Genomic DNA, 22,050 nt, shown 5'->3' on the forward strand with positions numbered 1-22,050 from the left:
CTAAAGAGTACAGAAAGGGATATGGTGAAAAACAACTTACACTGCAGAGGCAACCAATATGGCCTGAGATACCCAATGCATATAAACCATAGTACAGGACCCTTATAATTAAGTGGCAAACCATAAACCATTTCCTTTCGTCTCAACAAAAGATCCGGGGAGGGGCGCCTGGGTGGCTCAGCGGGTTAAAGCCTCTGCCTTCGGCTCAGGTCATGATCCCGGGGTCCTGGGATCGAGCCCCACATCGGGCTCTCTGCTTGGCTGGGAGCCTGCTTCCTCCTCTCTCTCTCTCTCTCTGCCTGCCTCTCTGCCTACTTGTAATCTCTATCTGTCAAATAAATAAATCTTGAAAAAAAAAAAAAGATCCGGGGAGACAACACCTCCCACTGTTTATGTAACTCACCACAGGGAGTTCCCACTCTTCTAGTCATCTGTTGTCTCTCATCTCCTGGATGCTCGTTTCCATGTGGCTCCTCTATCCTCTCATCAGTCTTCTACCCCCAATGCCCCAACCCTACATAAGAGCTTGTGCTCACTGAGCAAAATCCTCCACACCTTCAACCTTCTATCATCACCTTGTTATCCTAGTTGGCCCACTGCCACCCTCTCCAATGCTGCCCATCACAATTCCTAATAAATTATCCTTCCAAAACACTGACTTCCCAGTTCCTTGACCCTCACCTCCTCCAATTAGCTTGCCCTCCACTCTACCTCAGGCACCCAGTTCCCAAGGACATACCATCTAGATCTGTGCCATTCTACACAGCAACCACTACTAGCCAGTGCCACACATGAAATACCATTTTAGCCATACTGGGTAAAAACATAAAAATTAATTTTATCATTTCTTTACTTTTTTAATGTGGCAACTAGAAAAGTTTCAATTATATATATGGCCTGCATTTCTACTGGACAGCACTGCTCTACATCTAGACCATTAAGGATAACAATCACATCTCTTCCAACATCCAAGCAGCAACTCCCTCCTTTCCTAGCCTGTTCCCTTCAGGCCTGAATGCACAATTCTTCAGCCCCACTGGGATCTCCAAACCAGTGATCCGACCCACCCCTACAATTTTGTTTCCTTACTTGGAGTAGATCCTATGGTCCATTACCCCTTCTCTTTGTCATCTGTACTCACCTGGCAAAACCTTCCCGATTAATCCAACTCTGCCTATGTATTTCCATACCAGCACCAGAGAGTTATACACAAGAACACAACCACACCACACCAACCAGTCTCACTGAAGTAGGCCCTTAGGCTGCCTGGCAATACTACCACAATCAAATGACAGTTCTGTACCCACTTAATTCCCTAGTCACCCAGACAATTCCGTTCCTCAAGGCTTCCAAGGCTCCTCTCTCAGCTCATCTTCCGTATTTCACCAAGATAGTAAGAATAATCAAAAAAGAATTCCTACATCCTCCTACCAGGTACTCTGTCCTCCTCCTGTGTACTGAGCATGAACAGGCAAAGCTCCTATCTAAGCCACTTGTACACAAGATCCCAACTCCTCAAGGACTCAAGGACACTGTTACAGCAATTCTCCCCCTTTTCTCTGCATCGTGTTCCCCCCTCACAGGACAATCCCATTACCAGAGATATGCTGTAATTTCTCTAACTTTAAAACCTCTCAACTTCACACTCCCTCAAGCTACTTCCTCATCTCTCTGCTCCCCTTTAGAGCTAAGTCACCAGAAAGTACTGTCTAAACTTGCTATTCCTTCCTGTCTATCTTTCATTTTCTCTAAATCTATGCCAATCAGGTTTTTATCCTTACCACTCCACCAAAGCAGCTCAAGGCCAACAACCTATCTTCCTATTATCAAATCTACTAGTCAACCAACTTACCTTCCTATTTATGAAATCTACTGGTCCACTTTCAGTCCCCATTTTCTGCCTATCCGCACAGGGCAAAAGTAACTACTTTCTCCAAATGGCTTCCAGTTCTCTTCCTCCCTTTTTGCTGATGCCTCATGATCCTGACTCAAGCCTCAGTCCTTAAATCTCTTCCCTTTCTGCAGCACTCATTCCTTAATGATCTCACTTAGTTCCACAGCTGCAAACACCAAATGCACACAGACACCTAGCTCTAGCCTGGGTCTCTTCAAGTCCAGATCCCATTAACTGCCTATCTCTACTTAGAAATCCAGTAAACCGGGGCGCCTGGGTGGCTCAGTAGGTTAAGCCTCTGCCTTCAGTTCAGGTCATGATCTCTGGGTCCTGGGGTCAAGCCCTGCATCTGGCTTTCTGCTCAGCAGGGAGCCTGCTTCCCCCCCACCCCTGCCTGCCTCTCTACCTACTTGTGATCACTGTCAAATAAATAAAATGTTAAAAAAAAAAAAGAAGAAAGAAATCCAGTAAACCTCTTCACATAAATATATTTCCAAAACGAAGTTCTTTATCTCAACTCCCCTTCCCACCCCACCACCCCCAAACCCTGTACCTCTCTGGAAATCTTCCACACTTCAGCATATGGTATCTGAACTGAACTCCTGCCAAAAACATTCATTTTTTACTCTGCTCAGACCCCATATCTAACATATTAAAAAAGTCATGTTGGCTCTACCTTCAAACATTAGCCCAAAGGGCATACCTCTCACCAACTATCGCTGCTTCTAAGTTTCCATCACTCTCAACCAGAATCTTAACAGCCTAACTAACCTCCTTGGTTCCACACTCCCCTTTAAAATTCCAAGTCAGATTACAGCACTTCTCTTCGTAAACCCCTGATGGCTTCCCATCTCTCTGAACACAAGGCAAAGTCCTGCAAGGCCCCACATGATCTGACCCCTCCTTCCCATTCTTTAGCTTCATTCCCTACTCCTCCTCCTCCCAGGGAAGCCTACTTGTTTTACCTCAAACAAGCCAGAAACATTACCACCTCTGATCCCTCACTGCTTGTGCACTTGTTATTCCTTCTGGCTAAGGCACTCTTCCACAAAACTGTATGGCGTGCCCCATGCTCATTCAGGCTCTATGGCTCTACTCAAACTTCACCTCCTGAGAGCAGCTTTCCTTAGGCACCCTCTAAAACCATACCCTTGGGGAGCCTGGGTGGCTCAGTTAGTTAACCCTGTGCCTTCGGTTCAGGTCATGATCCCAGGGTCCTGAGATAGAGCCCCACATCAGGCTCCCCGCTCGAGGGGGGAGTCTGCCTCTCCCTCTCCCAGCCCCACACACTCATGCATGCTCTCTCAAATAAGTAAAATCTTTTTCTTTTTTTAAAAATTTTATTTATTTGACAGAGAGAGACAGCGAGAAAGGCAACACAAGCAGGGGGAGAAGGAGAGAGAGGAAGCAGGCTCCCTGCTGAGCAGGGCTCAATCCCAGGACTCCGGGATCTTGACTTGAGCCAAAGGCAGATGCCCAACAACTGAGCCACCTAGGCACCCTCAAATAAGTAAACTCTGGGGGCGCCTGGGTGGCTCAGTGGGTTAAGCCTCTGCCTTCAGCTCAGGTGATGATCTCAGGGTCCTGGGATCGAGCCCCACATCGGGCTCTCTGCTCAGCAGGGAGCCTGATTCCCCCTCTCTCTCTGCCTGCCTCTCTGCCTACTTGTGATCTCTCTCTCTCTCTCTCTGTCAAATAAATAAATAAAATCTTTAAAAAATAAATAAATAAAAAATAAATAAATAAAACTGTATTCTTTATTATTCTCTATCCTAACTCTCTCAGTCTACTTTTACTCAATTCAGTAAGCTCTTACCTTCAGATTATACAGATGACCCCTCAACAATGCAGGCATTAGGAGCACCGACCGCCTGCACAATCAAAAACCCATGTATGAGGGCGCCTGGGTGGCTCAGTGGGTTAAGCCGCTGCCTTACACTCAGGTCATGATCTCAGGGTCCTGGGATCGAGTCCCGCATCGGGCTCTCTGCTCAGCAGGGAGCCTGCTTCCCTCTCTCTCTCTCTTTGCCTGCCTCTCTATCTACTTGTGATCTCTCTCTGTCAAATAAATAAATAAAATCTTTAAAAAAAAAACAAAAAAAACCCAAGTATGACTTTGACTCCCCCCCAAAATTTAACTGCTAATAAACTACTGTTGACTGGAAGCCTTACCAATAACAAACACTCAACGCATGTTTTATATATCATAGGTATTATACATTGTATTTTTAAAATAAAGCTAGAGAAAAAGAAATGTCATTAAGAAAATCAAAACAAGGGGTGCCTGGGTGGCTCAGTGGGTTAAAGCGTCTGCCTTCAGCTCCGGTCATGATCCTCGGTTCCTGGGATCGAGTCCAGCATCATGCTCTCTGCTCGGCAGGAAGCCTGTTTCCCCCCCCCACCGCCTACCGCCTGCCTCTCTGCCTACTTGTGATCGCTGTCAAATAAATAAAATCTTTAAAAAAAAAAAAAGAAAAGAAACAAAGAAACAAAGAAAATCAAAACAAGGACACCTGGATGGCTCAGTCGGTTAAGCATCCAACTCTTGATTTCAGCTCAGCTCATGATCTCAGGGTTGTAGGATCAAGCCCCACGCTCAGAGTGGAGTCTGCATGAGATTCTCTCTCCCTCTGCCCCTCTACCTACTCATACACTCTCTCAATAAATAAAATCTTAAAAAAGGAGAGGAAATCAAAACACATTTACAGTACTGTATTATAATTTTAAAAAATCCACATAAGTGGACACATGCAGTCCATACCTGTGTTTTTCAAGGTTCAAGTGTATAATCATTTATTATCTCCCTGAACTAGAATATAAGCTCCTAGGGGACAATATTCCACTCGGTATTGTATTCCAAACTGAACAGTATCTGATACACAGCAGAAGAAAACTAAATTCTTGGTGAATGAATGAATTCTTCTATAAATACATTAAATGTGTCTTACTCTATAATGGTTACATAATATGGAACATTCAAACAGGAAGACAATTTAACCAGTCCCTTCCTAATTAAGGTCATTTCCTAGATTTTCTAACTACCAACAATGCTACAATTAACTCCCTTGTAAGGAAGTCTTTATGGACTTACAAAAGGATACCTAAGAAACTCCTAAAATCAGAGTACCTGGGACTAAGGATATAGCATTGTGCATTCTGCTAGATACTACAGGGCACATGTCATTAATTAACTGAGGTCACTTTATTACCTAAATATTTAAGAGGTACCTCTAATTCAGGAGTGATGACAGAAGGACTATACAAAGTAAGGTACCCCAAATTTGCTGTAATTTCTCACAATCCAGGATAATGATGTCTTCTTCCACCAAGGAAATTTCCGTAACTTTCAAGAGAAAAAAGGAGGCAAAGTTCCAAACCTAGTTAATCCTCAACTATTCAAGACTGCTTTGGTTATTTACTTTTTCATGTTTCTCTCCTCTCCAACTACTGATAAACCTGGGGGAGGGGGCGGAATCAGAGCTCATGCTTCTTATTTTAGAAAGGCCCTTCTTAAATTCCATACCTCATCTCGTCTTCCACCATTAAAAGAAGAGCTAAAGACTTTGCTGCTGCCGCCGCCCCTCTGTGGAGGCATCTTGTTAAAAGTTTTGCTTTTCTGTGAATTGGAGCGACGGGACTGGTTGCTAAAATTTTCATTTTTGGGATAGGAAGGTTCACGTTTGCGATTAAAACGCTTGGATCCACTTGAGTTCTTTCCATCTGAAAGCAAGAAATGCAAAGAATTAGTTAAGAAATGATACACAGGGCTCCTGGAGGATCAGTTGGAAGAGCATGTGATGCTTTATCTTGAGGTTGTAGGTTCAAGGATCCCCATCAGGTAGACTCTACCTAAAAAAAAATCTTTTAAAAATAAACTAACAGGGATACCTGGCTGGCTCAGTCAGAAGAGCCTGGGACTCTTGATCTCAGGGTTTTAGGAAAATAAAATCTTTAAAAATAAAAATAAAGGTAAATAGACCCTTCCACAACCTCTAATAAGAAATCTTGGTTTGGACCAGAGCTTTGGGCAAGACAACTCACAATAAGGTGGTTACTTTGGCTCTTTATTTTTGTTACAGATTGTGTTTACTTATTTATTTGAGAGAGTGAGCAAGTGAGAGAGAGAGAGAGAGAGAAAATGCGTGAGGAAGGATGAGCAGGGGGACAGGGAGAAGCAGAAGCGGACTGCCCACTGAGCAAGGAGCCCAATGCAGGGGCTCCATCCCAGGACCCCAGGATCACAACCCCAGCAGAAGGCAGATGCTCAACCCACGGAGCCACCCAGGTGTCCCAACTTTTTTTTTTTAATGCCAAAGCCTGAAGGGTCCCTCCTTTAGGAGGGATACAAATGCAAATGAAACCACAGAGATTTTTAGTTCACAATATCTCTCTTTTTTACAGGGTTTAACCACTGCCCTTACAAAAGTCCACTTAGATGAAGTGATTAAAAAGTCAACAGCTGGGCGCCTGGGTGGCTCAGTGGGTTAAGCCGCTGCCTTGGCTCAGGTCATGATCTCAGGGTCCTGGGATCGAGTCCCACATCGGGCTCTCTGCTGGGCAGGGAGCCTGCTTCCCTCTCTCTCTCTGCCTACTTGTGATCTCTCTCTCTCGCTGTCAAATAAATAAATAAATAAAATCTTTAAAAAAAAAAAGTGAACAGCTGGGGCACTCGGGCTGGCTCAGTCGGCAGGGCATGCAACTCTTGATTTCGGGGTCTTAAGTTTGGGAGCACCACTTTGGCCATACACCCTACTTTTAAAAAAAATTTTTTTAATTAAAAAAAAAAAAAAGAAAACGAAAAAGGGGTCAGCCTATATCTATTAGGGAAAAGTATTTTATCTGGAAGCAGGATAGAAGACATTATTCTCCTTAAATTACTACAACATAGCTAGATTCTATAGTGCAAAGGCTTGGCCTAGGCTCTAGCAGGTACATTCAAAAGGCATAAAAGCAAAACAATATTTACACATACACTAGACATCAAACTGAGAAGCCATTAAATTAACAAAACAAAAGTAGTTAAGTTCTAAAAACATACTAGATCAGCATGAGTCATATACTTTTAAAAAACATTTCTTGGAGCGCCTGGGTGGTTCAGTCAAGCATCCGACTCTTGGTTTCCACTCAGGTCATGATCTCAGGGTTGTCAGACTGACCCCTGCAGCTCCATATGGCGTCTGCTTAAGATTCTCTCTCCTTCTCTCTTTGCCCTCCCCCTGGCTCACTCTCTCTTCCCCCTTACATAAAATCTGAGAAAAAAAATTTTTTAAATATATTTCTTGTTTTCCTCCAGTCGTAAGAACATATGTTCAATTTTGAAATCTAGAAGAATAATTTAAATTTGCCCCATCCATAGAATACCAACTTACACACAGTGCATAATTTCCTTTCACTCTCCACTTCATACACTTGCCACGTCTCACACAAAATGACAGACATACAAAATACACTGTCTTCTATTACTCCATGAGCATTTTCATGCATCTCTAGTCTTCAAAGAATAATTAATGGCTGCACTGTCTACCATATGCTTATAATAGAATATAATCAATCTCCTACTGCTATATATTTAGGTGGTTTCTAGTTAGGTAGTTAGCATTGGGAGCGTCTTTATATAGAAGGCTGTGTGTACGATCATGTCAAATTCTCAAAATGAAATCAGCATATTAAGTATGATCATTAAAGCTTTTTATGCATCCCAAGTTTCTTTCTAAAACCACTGTACCTATTTATTTACATTTTAACAACACTGTAACAGAAAAGTCTAGGTCACTACATTATTGACAAAGCTGAGTTGAATAAACTTTGTTAAACTGAAGGGTCAAAATTCTTGTTTTAAATTTTATTTTCTCTGACAAGTAGCAACAAATACTTTTTCAATATGTTGACCATTTCTATTTTGTATAAAGAACACTTGTTGGGGCACCTGGGTGGCTCAGTGGGTTAAAGCCTCTGCCTTGGGCTCGGGTCATGATCCCAGGGTCCTGGGATCGAGCCCCACATCGGGCTCTCTGCTCCGCAGGGAGCCTGCTTCCTCCTCTCTCTCTGCCTGCCTCTCTGCCTAGTTGTGATTTCTCTCTGTCAAATAAATAAAATATTTAAAAAAAAAAAAAAAAAAGAACACTTGTTTTGGGGGCGCCTGGGTGGCTCAGATTAAGCCCCTGACTTCGGCTCAGGTCATGATCTCAGGGTCCTGGGATTGAGCCCCGCATCACATCACATTGGGCTTTCTGCTCAGCAGGGAGTCTGCTTCCCCCCACCCCCCCCACCCCCGCTGCTCTGCCTACTTGTGATCTCTCTGTGTGTCAAATAAATAAATAAATAAAATCTTAACAAAAAAAAAAGAACACTTGTTTTTATTCTTTGCCCCATATTTTCTACTTGGGAGTCAAACTGCATAGGTTGGTTTGTTCCCAATTGAAAGAAGAATCCTGACAAGACACATTTAACATGTGCCAAAGTTTACCAGCAAAAAAAAAAAGGGGAAAATGAAACCTATCTAAGGACAATATAAACCTAAATAATTAAAGGTAGAAGAGGTCCCCAAATTAGTCTTTGGACAAAAAAAGACTACTTCATCTTTCTTCTCCCTTTGCCCATCCCATGTTGTCTTTTTTTTTTAATCTCAGAGTAAAATTTATTTTTTTAAAGGTTTTGAGAGAGAACATGAGAGAGAACAAATGAGGGGGCGCACAGAGGGAGAGGAAGAAGCAGACTCCCCAGTGAGCAGAGATGTAGCACTCGATCCCAGGACCCTGGGATCATGACCTGGGCTGAAGGCAGACGCTTGGCTAACTAAGCCATCCAGGTGCCTTCAGAATAAAATTGATTTTAAAAAGATTTCCCGGGGTGCCTGGGTGGCTCAGTGGGTTAAAGCCTCTGCTTTCGGCTCAGGTCATGATCCCAGGGTTCTGGGATCGAGCCCCGCATCGGGCTCTCTGCTCCGCAGAGAGCCTGCTTCCTCCTTTCTCTCTGTCTCTCTGCCTACTTGTGATTTCTGTCAAATAAATAAATAAAATCTTAAAAAAAAAAAAAAAAAAGATTTCCCTCCTGTCTTAGATTTGTCTATATTCACTGCATATCTTATTTCAACATGGAGATCTGACCAAATCAAGCCTGCATACTAATGTAATGGCTTTCATTTCAGCAGAAACTTAGAATGGAAGTTGGGGGACTTTTAATGAAGAAATCCATTAGGCTTACTCTCAAACTTTAAGGAGGTGGTGGTTTAAAAAGTCAAGAGGATTCCACCATGAGACTCAGAAACTACAAAGTTTCTCTCCCCAAATATAGTTTAATCCTGTTATGTTTAAAATATGTAATTCAAGGGCACTTCTCCCTCTCCCTTTTCTGCTCCCCCTGCTTGTGCTCTCTGTGTCAAATAAATTTTTTAAAAATCTTAAAAAAAAAAGAGAAGAACATATTGGGGTGCCTGGGTGGCTCAGTGGGTTATAGCCTCTGCCTTCAGCTCAGGTCATGATCCCAGGATCCTGGGATCGAGCCCCACATAGGGCTCTCGGCTCTGCAGGGAGCCTGCTTCCCCCCTCTCTCTCTGCCTGCTTCTGACCTCTGTCTGTCAAATAAATAAATAAAATCTTTAAAAAAAAAAAAGTGTGTGTGTGTGTGTGTGTATGATTCGTAGAAAAATAGAGGGAGACATACACACCAAGAAACACTCTTTTTTTTTTTTTTTTAAAGATTTTTTATTTATTTATTTGATAGATAGAGATCACAAGTAGGCAGAGAGGCAGGCAGAGAGGAGGAGGAAGCAGGCTCCCTGCTGAGCAGAGAGCCTGATGAGGGGCTCGATCCCAGGACCCTAGGACCATGACCCGAGCCGAAAGCAGAGGCTTTAACCCACTGAGCCACCCAGGCGCCCCACACCAAGAAACACTCTTAACTAAGGCGAACAAACTGATGTACCAGGGGGAAAGTTGGGGGGGGGGGTGAACTAGGTGAAGGGGATTAAAGAGTACATTTATCATGATAAGCACTGAGTAATAGATACAACTACTGAAACACTATATTGTACACCTGAAATTAATATATGTTAACTATACTGGAATTAGAAGTAAAACCTTAATTTAAAAAATTTTTTCTAAGGGCACATATTTATCTGTGTGTGTTTGTATATATACAAATACACATCTAGAAACAGGTCTGGAGGGGCACCTGGGTGGCTCACTCAGTTAAGCGGCTGCCCTTGCCTCAGGTCATGATCCTGGGGTCCTGGGATCAAGTCCCGCATCGAGCTCCCTGCCCAGCAGGGAGCCTGCTTCTCCCTCTCCCTGCCGCTCACCATGCCTGAGTGCTCTCTTTCTGTCAAATAAATAAATAAAATCTTAAAAAAAAAGAAAAAAGAGGGGCGCCTGGGTGTCTCAGTGGGCTGAGCCTCTGCCTCTGGCTTGGGTCATGATCTCAGGGTCCTGGGATTGAGCCCCGCATCGGGCTCTCTGCTTGGCGGGGAACCTGCTTCCCCCTCTTTCTCTCCGCCTGCCTCTCTGCCTACCTGTGAGGCCTCTCTATATTTATTTATAAATAAATAAAATCTTTTTTAAAAAGAAACAGATCTGGAAAGGCAAAGTGCAGGCTGTTAAGAGAGTTAACGTCGGGAAATGCAGCTTCACTTTTACCTAATCAAGTGGTTTCCAATCCTGCCAGTTTGAAGGAAACACCCAGATAAGCTTTTAGGGGATCCCTATGCTCAGGCCTCACCCTCTAAGATTCTGACTTAAGTATACAAAAAGTTCTGTATACTTATTGTTTGGGTAATTTTGAAAACTACTAAGTACCTAGAAAAAATTATTTCTAGGTAAGATGACCAACTTATTTTATAGCAGACTAATAAATCCAAGGTGAAGATACCCTCAAAAAAAGAAAAGGAGGGGCTGCCTGGGTGGCTCAGTGGGTTAAGCCTCTGCCTTTGGCTCAGGTCACGATCTCAGGGTCCTGGGATCGAGCCCCGCATCAGGCTCCCTGCTCAACACGGAGGCTGCTCCCCTCCCCCGCCGCTCTGCCTACTTATGATCTCTCTCTCCGTCAAATAAAAGAAAATCTTTAGGGGCGCCTGGGTGGCTCAGCGGGTTAAAGCCTCTGCCTTCAGCTCAGGTCATGATCTCAGGGTCCTGGGATCGAGCCCCGCATCGGCCTCTCTGCTCAGCGGGGAGCCTGCTTCCCTTCCTCTCTCTCTGCCTGCCTCTCTGACTACTTGTGATCTCTCTCTGTCAGATAAATGAATAAAATCTTAAAAAAAAAAAAAACTTTAAAAGAAAAAAAAAGAAAGAAAGAAAAGAAAAGGAAGCACAAGCTGATATAATCAGAGTCTGAATTTTTAAATCAACCACTTCACACTTACCTTGTCACCAGCATGGCTTAAATGAGAGGTATGCCATCCTCTCCAAACCTGACCAAATCACAACCTGGGAGTCCAGCGAACAGTCACAGGAGACGGCAGCAATGCAGACAGAGAGAAGATGGTCACAGAAACTCTGCCAGGCTAGGTTTACTCCTACCAATCACCTTTCAATCCCAGGTAGGGAAATTGACCAGAGTTTAACCTGAACTTAAGAACTACACTTTAACCTACCACTTCAGTCAGCCACAGTTACTGACCAACACAGCATCACTGGTAACAGAAAGTGAAGCTTTAGATCTCTCGCAAATGTTCTTACTTGTGGAGTTGATAATAAGATTTCTCAAATAAATAGAAAATTCAGAGGAATAGGGTCCAAGCTAACTTTACTATGAGAACAAATGAGGGCTTATGAAAACAAACAGGTACAGAAAACATGGATTTCCCAAACCTCATTACCGAAGACTGTTTCAGATGATACCCCATTTGACCCTAATACTTTCAATACAAGCACCTACTAGTTACACAGATTTAGGTAAAGCCAGATTCTACATTTGAACAAGAAAGTTCTATTTTTATTTCTTCACTTATTACCACACAGGCAAGGAAACAGTTTCATCACTTTTACAGAACTGCTCTCTGATGGACAGGGAACTGCTCATTTCTAAAACAAGATTACAAAATGACCACATACGGATCACGACTTTAATTGCTCAAACAAACACCATCATCTTGTCTTCCACTTGCCTAAAAGTATGAAGTTAGATAACTGAAGTGAGAGTCTGGCTCTTATCTCTAGACCCAGGCAACAGGCAGCCAAAGACTGAAGGTACAGTCAGGCCTGTGACCCAGAGATAAAATTCGGAGTACGGTTTTTGGGATGTCTCATAGACAACTTGTCAGGACATACATATGAATAACGTGGGGGGTAGAATCTGTCCTCTTTTCCATGAAAGGAGACAGCAATAAAGATGATCTGCTTCAGACTTTGGAAAAAGTCAAGTTCCTCGCAGAAACATGTTCCACTATAAGTTTTAAATTTCCAAGTGGTGGTTCTCAGTCCTGGCTACACAGAAGACTCACTCGCAGAGACTTTTATAACTGGATGCCAGGGCCCAAGGACCCAATCCAGACCTAAAAAATCAGAAAGAGGGGCGCCTGGGTGGCTCAGTTGTTGAGTGTCTGCTTTCGGCTCAGGTTGTGATACCAGGGTCCTGGGAGCAGGGAAGCCTGCTTCTCCTTCTCCCATTCCCCCTACTTCTGTTCCCTCTCTTGCTGTGCCTCTCTCTGTCAAATAAATAAATAAAATCTTAAAAAAAAAAAAATCCCTAGGGAAGAGCTCCACACATCCCTATTAAAAAAATAATAATAAAATAAAATAAAAAAGAGCCTCGAGAAATTCTGATGCACAAGCCAGAGCTGAGAACTACAGAGGACGACTATCAAGACACATTCCAGGGGCGCCTGGGTGGCTCAGTGGTTTAAGCCGCTGCCTTCGGCTCGGGTCATGATCTCAGGGTCCTGGGATCGAGTCCCGCATCGGGGTCTCTGCTCGGCAGGGAGCCTGCTTCCCTCTCACTCTCTCTGCCTGCCTCTCTGCCTACTTGTGATCTCTCTCTGTCAAATAAGTAAATAAAATCTTTTAATAAAAAAAAAAAAAAAAAAAAAGACACATTCCAATGGGGCGCCTGGGTGGCTCAGTGGGTTAAAGCCGCTGCCTTCGGCTCAGGTCATGATCCCAAGGTTCTGGGATCGAGCCCCGCATCGGGCTCTCTGCTCTGCAGACAGCCTACTTCCTCCTCTCTCTCTCTGCCTGCCTCTCTGCCTACTTGTGATCTCTGTCAAATAAATAAATAAAATCTTTAAAAAAAAAAAAAAAAAAGACACATTCCAAAATGGACAAGACCATTGGTTAAATGACTCAAATCCAGAACTCAGAATCACAGAGTCAACAAGAGACTTGAAACCTTAATCCATGTCTCAGTTCTTCCACATCTCCCTAACAGAAAGGTCTCTACCAAATAACACATCTCAGTCTTTCCCTCCATTGCCAAATTAAAGGCCAAAAATTTTTCCACAGTTAAATAATTTGGCATCATCAATATTTCTAGCTCTAGTTCTAACAGGTGGCACAACCTAGAGGTCAGAAAACCAGCCAGGAAGTTTCTGCTGCTGATTCATGCTGTAATCACAAGCAAGTTGCTTACCCATCACTCAGAGTAGTTGACAAGCATCTCCGGAGGGGCAACATATGGCCTTACTACAGAAACAACTGACAACAAATTGAATCCAGCTGAAATTAGTAATTCTTTATGAAAGAGAAGTGGTATCAAAAATGACACGTGCCAGGGCACCCGGGTGGCTCAGGGGGTTAAGCCTCTGCCTTCGGCTCAGGTCATGGTCTCAGGGTCCTTGGATTGAGCCCTGAATCGGGTTCTCTGCTCAGCAGGGAGCCTGCTTCCCCAATCTCTCTCTGCCTGCCTCTCTGCCTGCTTGTGATCTGTCAAATAAATAAATAAAATCTTTAAAAAAAAAAAAAGACACATGCCAACAAACTGAGGGTTGCTAGGGGGTGGGAGGAGAGGGAAGGGACAGGGTGGTTGGGTGATGGACATTGGGGAGGATATGTGTTACGGTGAGTGCTGTGAATTGTGTAAGATTGATGACTCACAGACCTGTAACCCTGAAGCAAATATTATATGTTAATAAAATTTAAAAATTTAAAAAATAAATAATAAACCATTTCTTATGTTAAAAAAGAAAAAGAATGACAAGTGCCAAGTTCCTGCATACAAAGGGCAATTTATAAATATTGCCTAGGACTTTTTTTTTTTTAAAGATTTTATTTATTTGACAGAGAGAGATCACAAGTAGAGAGGCAGGCAGAGAGAGAGAGAGGGAAGCAGGCTCCCTGCTGAGCAGAGAGCCCGATGCGGGACTCGATCCCAGGACCCCGAAATCATGGCCCGAGCCGAAGGCAGCGGCTTAACCCACTGAGCCACCCAGGCGCCCGGACTTTTTTTTTTTTTTTTTAAGATTTTATTTATTTATCTGACAGAGACAGAGAGAGAGCATAAGCAGGGGGAGCAGCAAAGTGCAAGGGAAAACCTGGCTCCCTGTTCGGGACCCTGGGATCATACCTGAGCCAAAGGCAGACACTTAACCCGACTGAGCCACCTGGGTGCCCCTGCCTAGGACCTCCTAAGAATTCACTTGAGAGGCACCTGCATTGGTCAGTAGGTGAAACATCTGACTCCTGATTTCAGCTCAAGTCATGATCTCAGGGGTGTGATCGAGCCCCATGTTGGGCTCCACACTGGGCATAGAGCCTGCTAAAGATTTTCTCTCAGGGTGCCTGGGTGGCTCAGTCATTAAGTGTCTGCCTTTGGCTAAGGTCATGATCCCAGGATTATGGGATCAAGCCCCCACATCGGGCTCCCTGCTCAGCGGGACGCCTGCTTCTCCTTCTCCCACTCCCCCGTTTCTGTTCCCTCTCTCCCTTTGTCTGTCAAATAAAGAAATTCTTGGGCGCCTGGGTGGCTCAGTGGATTAAGCCGCTGCCTTCGGCTCAGGTCATGATCTCAGGGTCCTGGGATCGAGCCCCGCATCGGGCTCTCTGCTCCGCAGGGAGCCTGCTTCCTCCTCTCTCTCTGCCTGCCTCTCTGCCTACTTGTGATCTCTCTCTGTCAAATGAATAAATAAAATCTTTAAAAAAAAAAAATAAAATAAATTCTTTTTAAAAAGAAGGAAGGAAGTATGGGTGGATTAAAAAAAACAAAAACCCTCAGGTGCCTGGATGGCTCAGTTGGTTAAGCAACTGCCTTTGGCTCAGGTCATGATCCCAGAGTCCTGGGATCAAGTCTCACATCAGGCTCCCAGATCCATGGAGAGTCTGCTTCTCCCTCTAACCTTCTCTCTCTCTCATGCTCTCTCTCACTGTCTCTCTCTCAAATAAATAAAATCTTAAAAAAAAAAAAATTATCTCTCCCTCTGCCCCTCCCCTCAGCCCTCCCCATTTCTCCCTCTCTTAAAAAAAAAAAAAAAAAACACTTGAACAAATCACTCTCACCCGCCTCTAAAGCCTCAGTTTTCTTGTCCATGATCCGAGGCTTATCATCTACCCCACCTCCTCATAATGTCATGCAGATTAAGGGAAAACTTCTGTAAAATGCCTACCACAGTGGTTAGCACAAAGTTGCCATTATTATTTGGAAGACTACTATTATTAATATATCTAAATCATTCTTGTCAAAAGCACCCCTAGACTTCCAACAGAGCCATATAAACCAAGGACTGCAGCCAAAAGTCACGGAAATTCTTATGACTTCTCTAAGTGGTTTTTATTAAAGGCTCAAGTCGCCTCAATTTTCAAAGCCATCAAAAATCTCCAGGTCCATTTACAGCCCAGAAGCATTCTTCAAGGCAGATTACCACTAGTAATCTGGCTCCTGGTACGGGAATAAGAGGAAGTATGTCTGGATAGTGCTTCGTATCACCAACCTCAAAATAACTGCTTCATAATACCTGACCTTCCCTTAACCTCCATGGTAGTATCATCCCCCACCCAGGGGAATGGGGCAAGAGCCTGGTTCTGGGCCAGGGTCTATTGTTTGTCCATAAACTGCCTAACCTCTCCTGCCTCTTTTTACTTTCTTTGCTCCTTCTAAATGACTTTCCCCAAACCCTAAACCACCTTTCTCCTCTGGGCCATATTCCTAGGCTATTCACTGTTAAGTGTTCTTAGAATTATATCTTAGAACTACTGGAACAAAGCTGTAGGAATATACCTAAGAAAAGAAATGTTATGTGAATGTTTGAAGCAATTAGCCAAAGCAAAGAAACTGCGGTATGCCACTCTGGCAGAAAAGATCAAGTAAATCCCAGGAGCCGAATTTACCTATTTCCGGCGTGCATGAACTTAAGCCAACTGCAGGAACAAAGACTCAAGTGTATTAAACATGTAACTAGGAAGCAAATAACCATTTCTGTCATGCAGTTTAGAAAATAGAACAGACAGGGTTTTTTTCACCTCAAGTAGGGAAAGGAGAGGGGAAATGGGAATTAAATATTTAAAATCTGAACAATCCTTATTCTTGTTACTTTGACAAAAGAAGGCAAGTTATGTATTTTCACCTTACTTCCCCTTTCTTTCTTCAACTCAGTACTCTGAAACTCAAGAGGTCCTTTCAACAGTTTCCAGCAGAACCGAATACATGAAGTGTTGGGTCAGCTTCTGCAATACTCTAGAAACCTCTTATGGAGTCATGCTGAACTGGGACCTATATACCGTTCTGTTAGAGCAACTCCCTAGAATCACTGTGTAACAGGTCCTGAATGATGTCTGCCGTGGTCTTAGCTATAATGTTCTTAATGGAGCTTATGCTATTCTTCAGTTCAACCTTAGAAGTTAGCTAATATCCAGCGTTTCCTAAGCCATTTTTAATACCGACTTATTCTGCCTTTGGTCTGTTCCTAAATGCATGCAGTGGATTATGGCTGATCAGCGCTGTATTTAGCTACAAGCCTATCCTACCTATTTGCTAAGGTAGCCAGGAAAGTAGGCACTGGCAATGGCAAACATGCACAAGTTTTCTAACATGCTAAACAAAACCTAACGCTACCAGAGGGCACACTGTATTTTATACAACTTAGCAAAAAATCTTTTACAGAAGTTTTTACTTCCTTCCTCAGAAGCTTTAAATTAAGAAGGTGAACAAGTGTTTTAAGAGCGTTTTACAGTATTTGTCATAAAAAAAATCACTTTAGTCCGAATGAACCGAACAACAAGTATTCTATTCAATCTGAAACATTAACCCTGACAAGTATTTTCTGGTCAAACTATAAAAGAAGTCTCTATCAACCTCTTGGGTAATCAGAGTTAGTTCTAATCAATATATACAAAGTCAGGGACAAAATAAGTAAAATGCTTTAAAATACTTCAGTTTTCTTGTTTGGATTGTCACACACTTTCACTACTGCCTCACTAGAGAATAAACTCAAGGCATTTACTGAAAGCCCAGAAAAATTAGTTGACAATCCAGATAGCTAGAAAATCACTATCTTTATCTTTACATCTGGGAATAGGGTGCAAAAGCAGTTATTTATCAACCACACTGAGAAATACTCAGACCACACAAAACCAGCAGTTTTGGCCAAGAGGGCCGGCTACCCTCTATCTCTAGAGGGATCTGTGATAGAGCTACACGTGTGCAAAGCCCCCAAATTAATCTCCATAATACTGCCTGAAAGTCCACACTAATCCCTGCTTAGATATTTAAAGCATTCTCTTACAATAAGACAACTGGACTCCACCTGGAATTCCACAATCCGTTTCTAGAAGTACTCAGTGTACCATGTAAACAAGTTTGCTATATCCAATAGATCAATTCTGAACTCAAGTCAGCCTTACAGCTGTTTTTTCTCTTTGCGTTTCAGCCTTATAGTTTTTAAATCTTAAAAAATTTTAAACTGGACCTCCACATTTGGAGACTTCAAATCTTCTGTCTGCCACATATCTCCACTTCCACTGAAAACATCTTTCTACTCCTGCTGATATAATCACAGCACAAAATAGCAGAGATTTGTACACAGGCTTTGAAGTAAGATGAAGAACATTCGATTCCAGACTCTGCAAACACCTAAACTCCTGGCCTCTTGGCTTTTTCCCTCTTTAGAAATGAACAATTCCGGGGCACCGGGGTAGCTCAGTGGGTTAAGCCTCTGCCTTCAGCTCAGGTCATGATCTCACTGCTCAGCAGGGAGCCTGCTTTCCCCTCTCTGCCTGCCTCTCTGTCTACTTGTGATCTCTCTCTGCCAAATAAATAAATAAAACAAAATTAAGAAAAAAAAATGAACAATTCCACCATACTGGACAGGTTAATAACTGTAGTATAAATAACATAGGTATAAACCTACCCCACTCCCTGGCACATGGTAAGCCCTCAATAAATGGTAGCTATCATCACCACGATGGTCATAATACTGAGAAGCATAACTACAAAAATGACAAAATCTTCCCTGTAAAAGGCCTCTCACCTACACAGCGAAATAGGCATGATGTGTATTTAGTGAATAATAGGTGTCAGGTATTCTTATAAGCTCTTAGTTCACTTGCTCCCTAAGCTAATTTATTTAACTCTAATTATCTCCACATTTACAGAAAAGGAAACTTGGAAGCTCAAGGTCTGGCAGATCTAAAAAGACTGAAACAGAGCCCATGCTCTTAACCACTACTTCACAGTGAACAAAGCCATCTGAGGACGAGTCCTGGTCAACAGAGAGATGCATCTGAAACCGGGTTATTAAATATGAAATTTGAGTTTGAAAAGTCCTTGGGCCCCACCCTCCACTGTTTAAACTTGAATGCCATCCAATGCTAATTCAACATTTAAGGGTAGAACAACTTGGTGGTTTAGGAGCTTGGACTGGTGAGTCAGACAACCAGGTGTTAAGGCCCGCCGTGAGGCACATACTGGCTGGGTGACCTTACCTTTTCTGAACCTCAGTGTCCTCATCCGCAAAATGGGGATAAGAATGGCACCTACTTCACCAATCTGTTTCGTGTATTAATGCAAGGTTAATGCAAGGATTCACGTAAACGACGCTGTACAGTGCCCAGTAAGTTTTAATTGGAACCACGGAAAAGGGGAGAAAGGTAGGAAACAGTAATAGAAAGTGGGCTGTCCCTGGGTAACCCAGCAAACACCAGAGCGAGGATCCTCCCAAGCCGCAGGGGCAGTCGCCCCCCCTCCCTCCCACCGCCCTTACCGCTCTTGGGTTTAGACTCGCCGGCCGGCCCCGCCGAGGCGGAGCGGGGCGGCTGTTGCCCTTTGCTGCTGCCCGAAGAGGCGGAGGAGCTGCTGGAGCCGCTGTTCTTGTCCATGTCGGAAGCGGTGGCGGCGGCGTTGGGGGAGCTCTGCGGCATCAACGGGGGCCTCGGCGGCGGCGGCGGTCGGAGCGGAGCGGGCGCGGCGGGGACCCAGGCTCATGGCGTTCAGGGCCGGCGGGGGTCGGCGGCGGCAGCGGTTCTCGGCCTTCATGGCGACATTTTTCCCTGTTTCCTTCCTCGGCTTCTCAAACTGTGAAGAGAAGCGGCGGGCGGGGCTGTCGAGCCCAGCGGCGGCAGTGGTGACAGAGAAGAAGGAGGAGGCCGGGGCTCGGAGGTCCGGGCCGGGCCTGGCGGGGCGGAGGCTGCGGGGGAAGGGGAGGCGAGGGAAGGTGCTCGAGCCCCGCCGGCCGGCCGGACACGCTCTCCCGCCGCGGGGCAGGGGAGAGGGCTGGCTGTCTTGGTGTCGGGGACGTGTGTCTCCGACACAGCGACCGACGCTAGCCTCTAGGCCGAGGCCGAGGTGCTCCGGGAATGGCGACGAGTCGCCAAACAGCATCTCGAAGAACCCGGATGAACTATATATATAGTGGCGATGTGGGCGTGACGCCCTCTGGGAAACGTAGTTTTCTATCTACATCCGGGCCCAGTTATTCTGGGCCCAGTTCCCCGCCCCCCGGCCCAGCCTTTGAAAGGATGATGGAACTTGTAGTTTAGGTTTTATTACGAGTATGCTAATGTGCATAATAATACAATATGCACCAGTCATAATAATATAATATGCACCAGTACTAATAACGAATCCAAACATTGGAATGCCTGTGGAATTTTTTTATTCGGTTAATTAATAGTTCTTATTCTAGTATCAATATCAAGTTATTTATGGCTCTTATTTTATCTCCCAATAAGGGTAAAAATAATGACAAAACCCTACATTTAATATAACTTTACAGCACTTCGTCATACAGCACTTCATTTCATTGTTAATAAGTCATTGATTAATATAAGCCATTGTCAGGGCACCTGGGTAGCTCCGTGGGTTTAGCAACTGACTCGGTTTCGCCGCACATCATGATTTCAGGGTTGTGTGGTGGAGCCCCACCTCAGGCTCGAGGCTTGCAGAGCCTGCTTAAGATTCTCTGTCTCCCTGTCACTCTGCTCCTCCCCTCCCCACTTGCACGTGCTCTCTCTCTCTCTCTCAAGAAAAAAAAATATATGTCATTGTTAATATTTCATTTCATCGTTAATAGGATTATCATTGAGTGCTTATCATTAGCAGGCATTGCAGTGTGGGTTATATGGATTACCACACTTAATCCTCACATTAACTCAAATTTAAGGACAAGGAAACTGGTTCCAAAAGCTTAGATCAGTTACCCACCATCACATAGAGAATAAGTGGTAATCTCAACCACCTATGAGATAAGCAGTTCTCCATTTTACAAATATGGACACTGAAACTTAGAAAATCTTATCACAGCCATCTGTACTTTAGAAAATAATTAATTTCTAAATTTCTAAAATTATCAAAACTGCTTTCAACCATAGCAGTTTGAGATTTGTAGGATCACATACACACACTGTTAAAGAGAAGAACAAGTAATTTTTCAGACTAACCGCAGCTCCTTAGAAACCTATTATATGCCAGCCACTGCGCTGAGCACAAGGAAACCCAAAAATATATTCAGATTGAGGCCTTTAATAAACTCATTGTTTCGTAAGTGAATTAAGCAAATAAGAAACTAGAGTGGTTAGGCCAGTGCTCACCAAAGAGAGAAGGCCATGTTCCGTTTGAGCCAAAATATCACGAAGCCCAACGGCTACAGAAGAGTCTAGCATCTCCTAAGCTCTCCTTCAGCTGCAAATGAACTCAAAACTCAAGGCCCAGCTAAGGGAGTTGAATATAACAACAGACAAGGAAACTTAAGTTGGTGATCAGAAACCTACTATAATTTTTGTTTCCATTCCTCAATTGAAATCTTTCCAGAAAACCCAAGTCCAGATATTTCATAAACTGGAGAAAAAGTTTAGGGAAGTGCGAAGTCTTTATTGCCCAGAGTTGCCTGAGCCAACTCAAAAAAGCTGTAAAAAAAAAAAAAAAAAAGGCAAGTGTTCAAGTCTCACAGCTGTGCATGATACAATCCTGGAGGGCTGGGGCGCCTGGGTGGCTCAGTGCGTTGGGGCCTCTGCCTTCAGCTTGGGTCATGATCCCAGAGTCCTGGGATCGAGCCCCACGTCGGGCTCTCTGCTCGGCTGGGAGCCTGCTTTCCCCCTCTCTCTCTGCCTGCCTCTCTGCCTACTTGTGATCTCTGTCTGTCAAATAAATTTAAAAATCTTTTTAAATAAATAAGTAAATAAACAATCCTGAAGGGCTTAGTCTTCCCAAGTAAAATTATGGGCAAGAGAATCCATGTGAAACTGGATGGCAGCCAGCTCACAAAAGTTCATTTGGATAAAACATAGCGGAACAATGTGGAACGCAAGGGTAAAACTTCCTGCTGTGTATAACAAGCTCACTAGCAAGGATGTTAATTTTGAATTCCCAGAGTTTCACTTGTAAACAAAACTGACTAGATAACATATCATGCACCCAAAAGAAAGGAAAGGAGGGAGGGAGGGAGAGAGTAGGGAAGAGAAACTACAAGGGAAGATGATAACAAGAGCTATAATAAAATTGACACAAAATGCTGACTATAGCAAAAGCTCCAAGGAGAGGTATACAAACAGTTGGGGGTGGGAGGCTAGAGGAGGGCTTCCCAGAGAGGTGTCACTTGAACTGAGCATAGAAGAAGGATGAGTGGAATTTCAGCAGTTATATATGAATAAATAAATAGACAAAATCCTAGAATTCCCCTAATTGAGTCCTTTTCAGCTCCTTATCCATCATCGCATGCAATACAAAACATTAATAAGTAATGTATATATAAGTCAGTTTCTTGAAATTAACAGTCTTAACTGGAATAAGGAAAATTAGATACG

The 22,050-nt window shown here is 43.7% G+C and overlaps 1 protein-coding gene and 1 pseudogene across 4 annotated transcripts in view; one reads left to right on the forward strand and one right to left on the reverse strand.

Moving 5' to 3' along the window:
• Nucleotides 1-19,635, reverse strand: part of RNF10 (ring finger protein 10) — a 43,402-nt gene extending 23,767 nt beyond the window's left edge. For all 4 annotated transcript variants that reach the window (XM_046024762.1, XM_046024761.1, XM_046024760.1 and 1 more), the window contains exons 1-2: nt 19,014-19,635; nt 5,418-5,614 (exon numbers count right to left, since the gene is read on the reverse strand). In XM_046024762.1, coding sequence (XP_045880718.1) covers nt 5,418-5,614; nt 19,014-19,170 — 354 coding nt within the window. In that variant the 5' untranslated portion in view covers nt 19,171-19,635. The remainder of the gene's footprint in view (nt 1-5,417; nt 5,615-19,013) is intronic.
• Nucleotides 19,233-21,631, forward strand: LOC123954367 (annotated as a pseudogene).
• The last annotated feature ends 419 nt before the right edge of the window (nt 21,632-22,050 follow it).

The sequence above is a fragment of the Meles meles genome, chromosome 12 (genome assembly GCF_922984935.1).
Source record: "Meles meles chromosome 12, mMelMel3.1 paternal haplotype, whole genome shotgun sequence".
In the NCBI taxonomy this organism is placed as follows: domain Eukaryota; kingdom Metazoa; phylum Chordata; class Mammalia; order Carnivora; family Mustelidae; genus Meles; species Meles meles.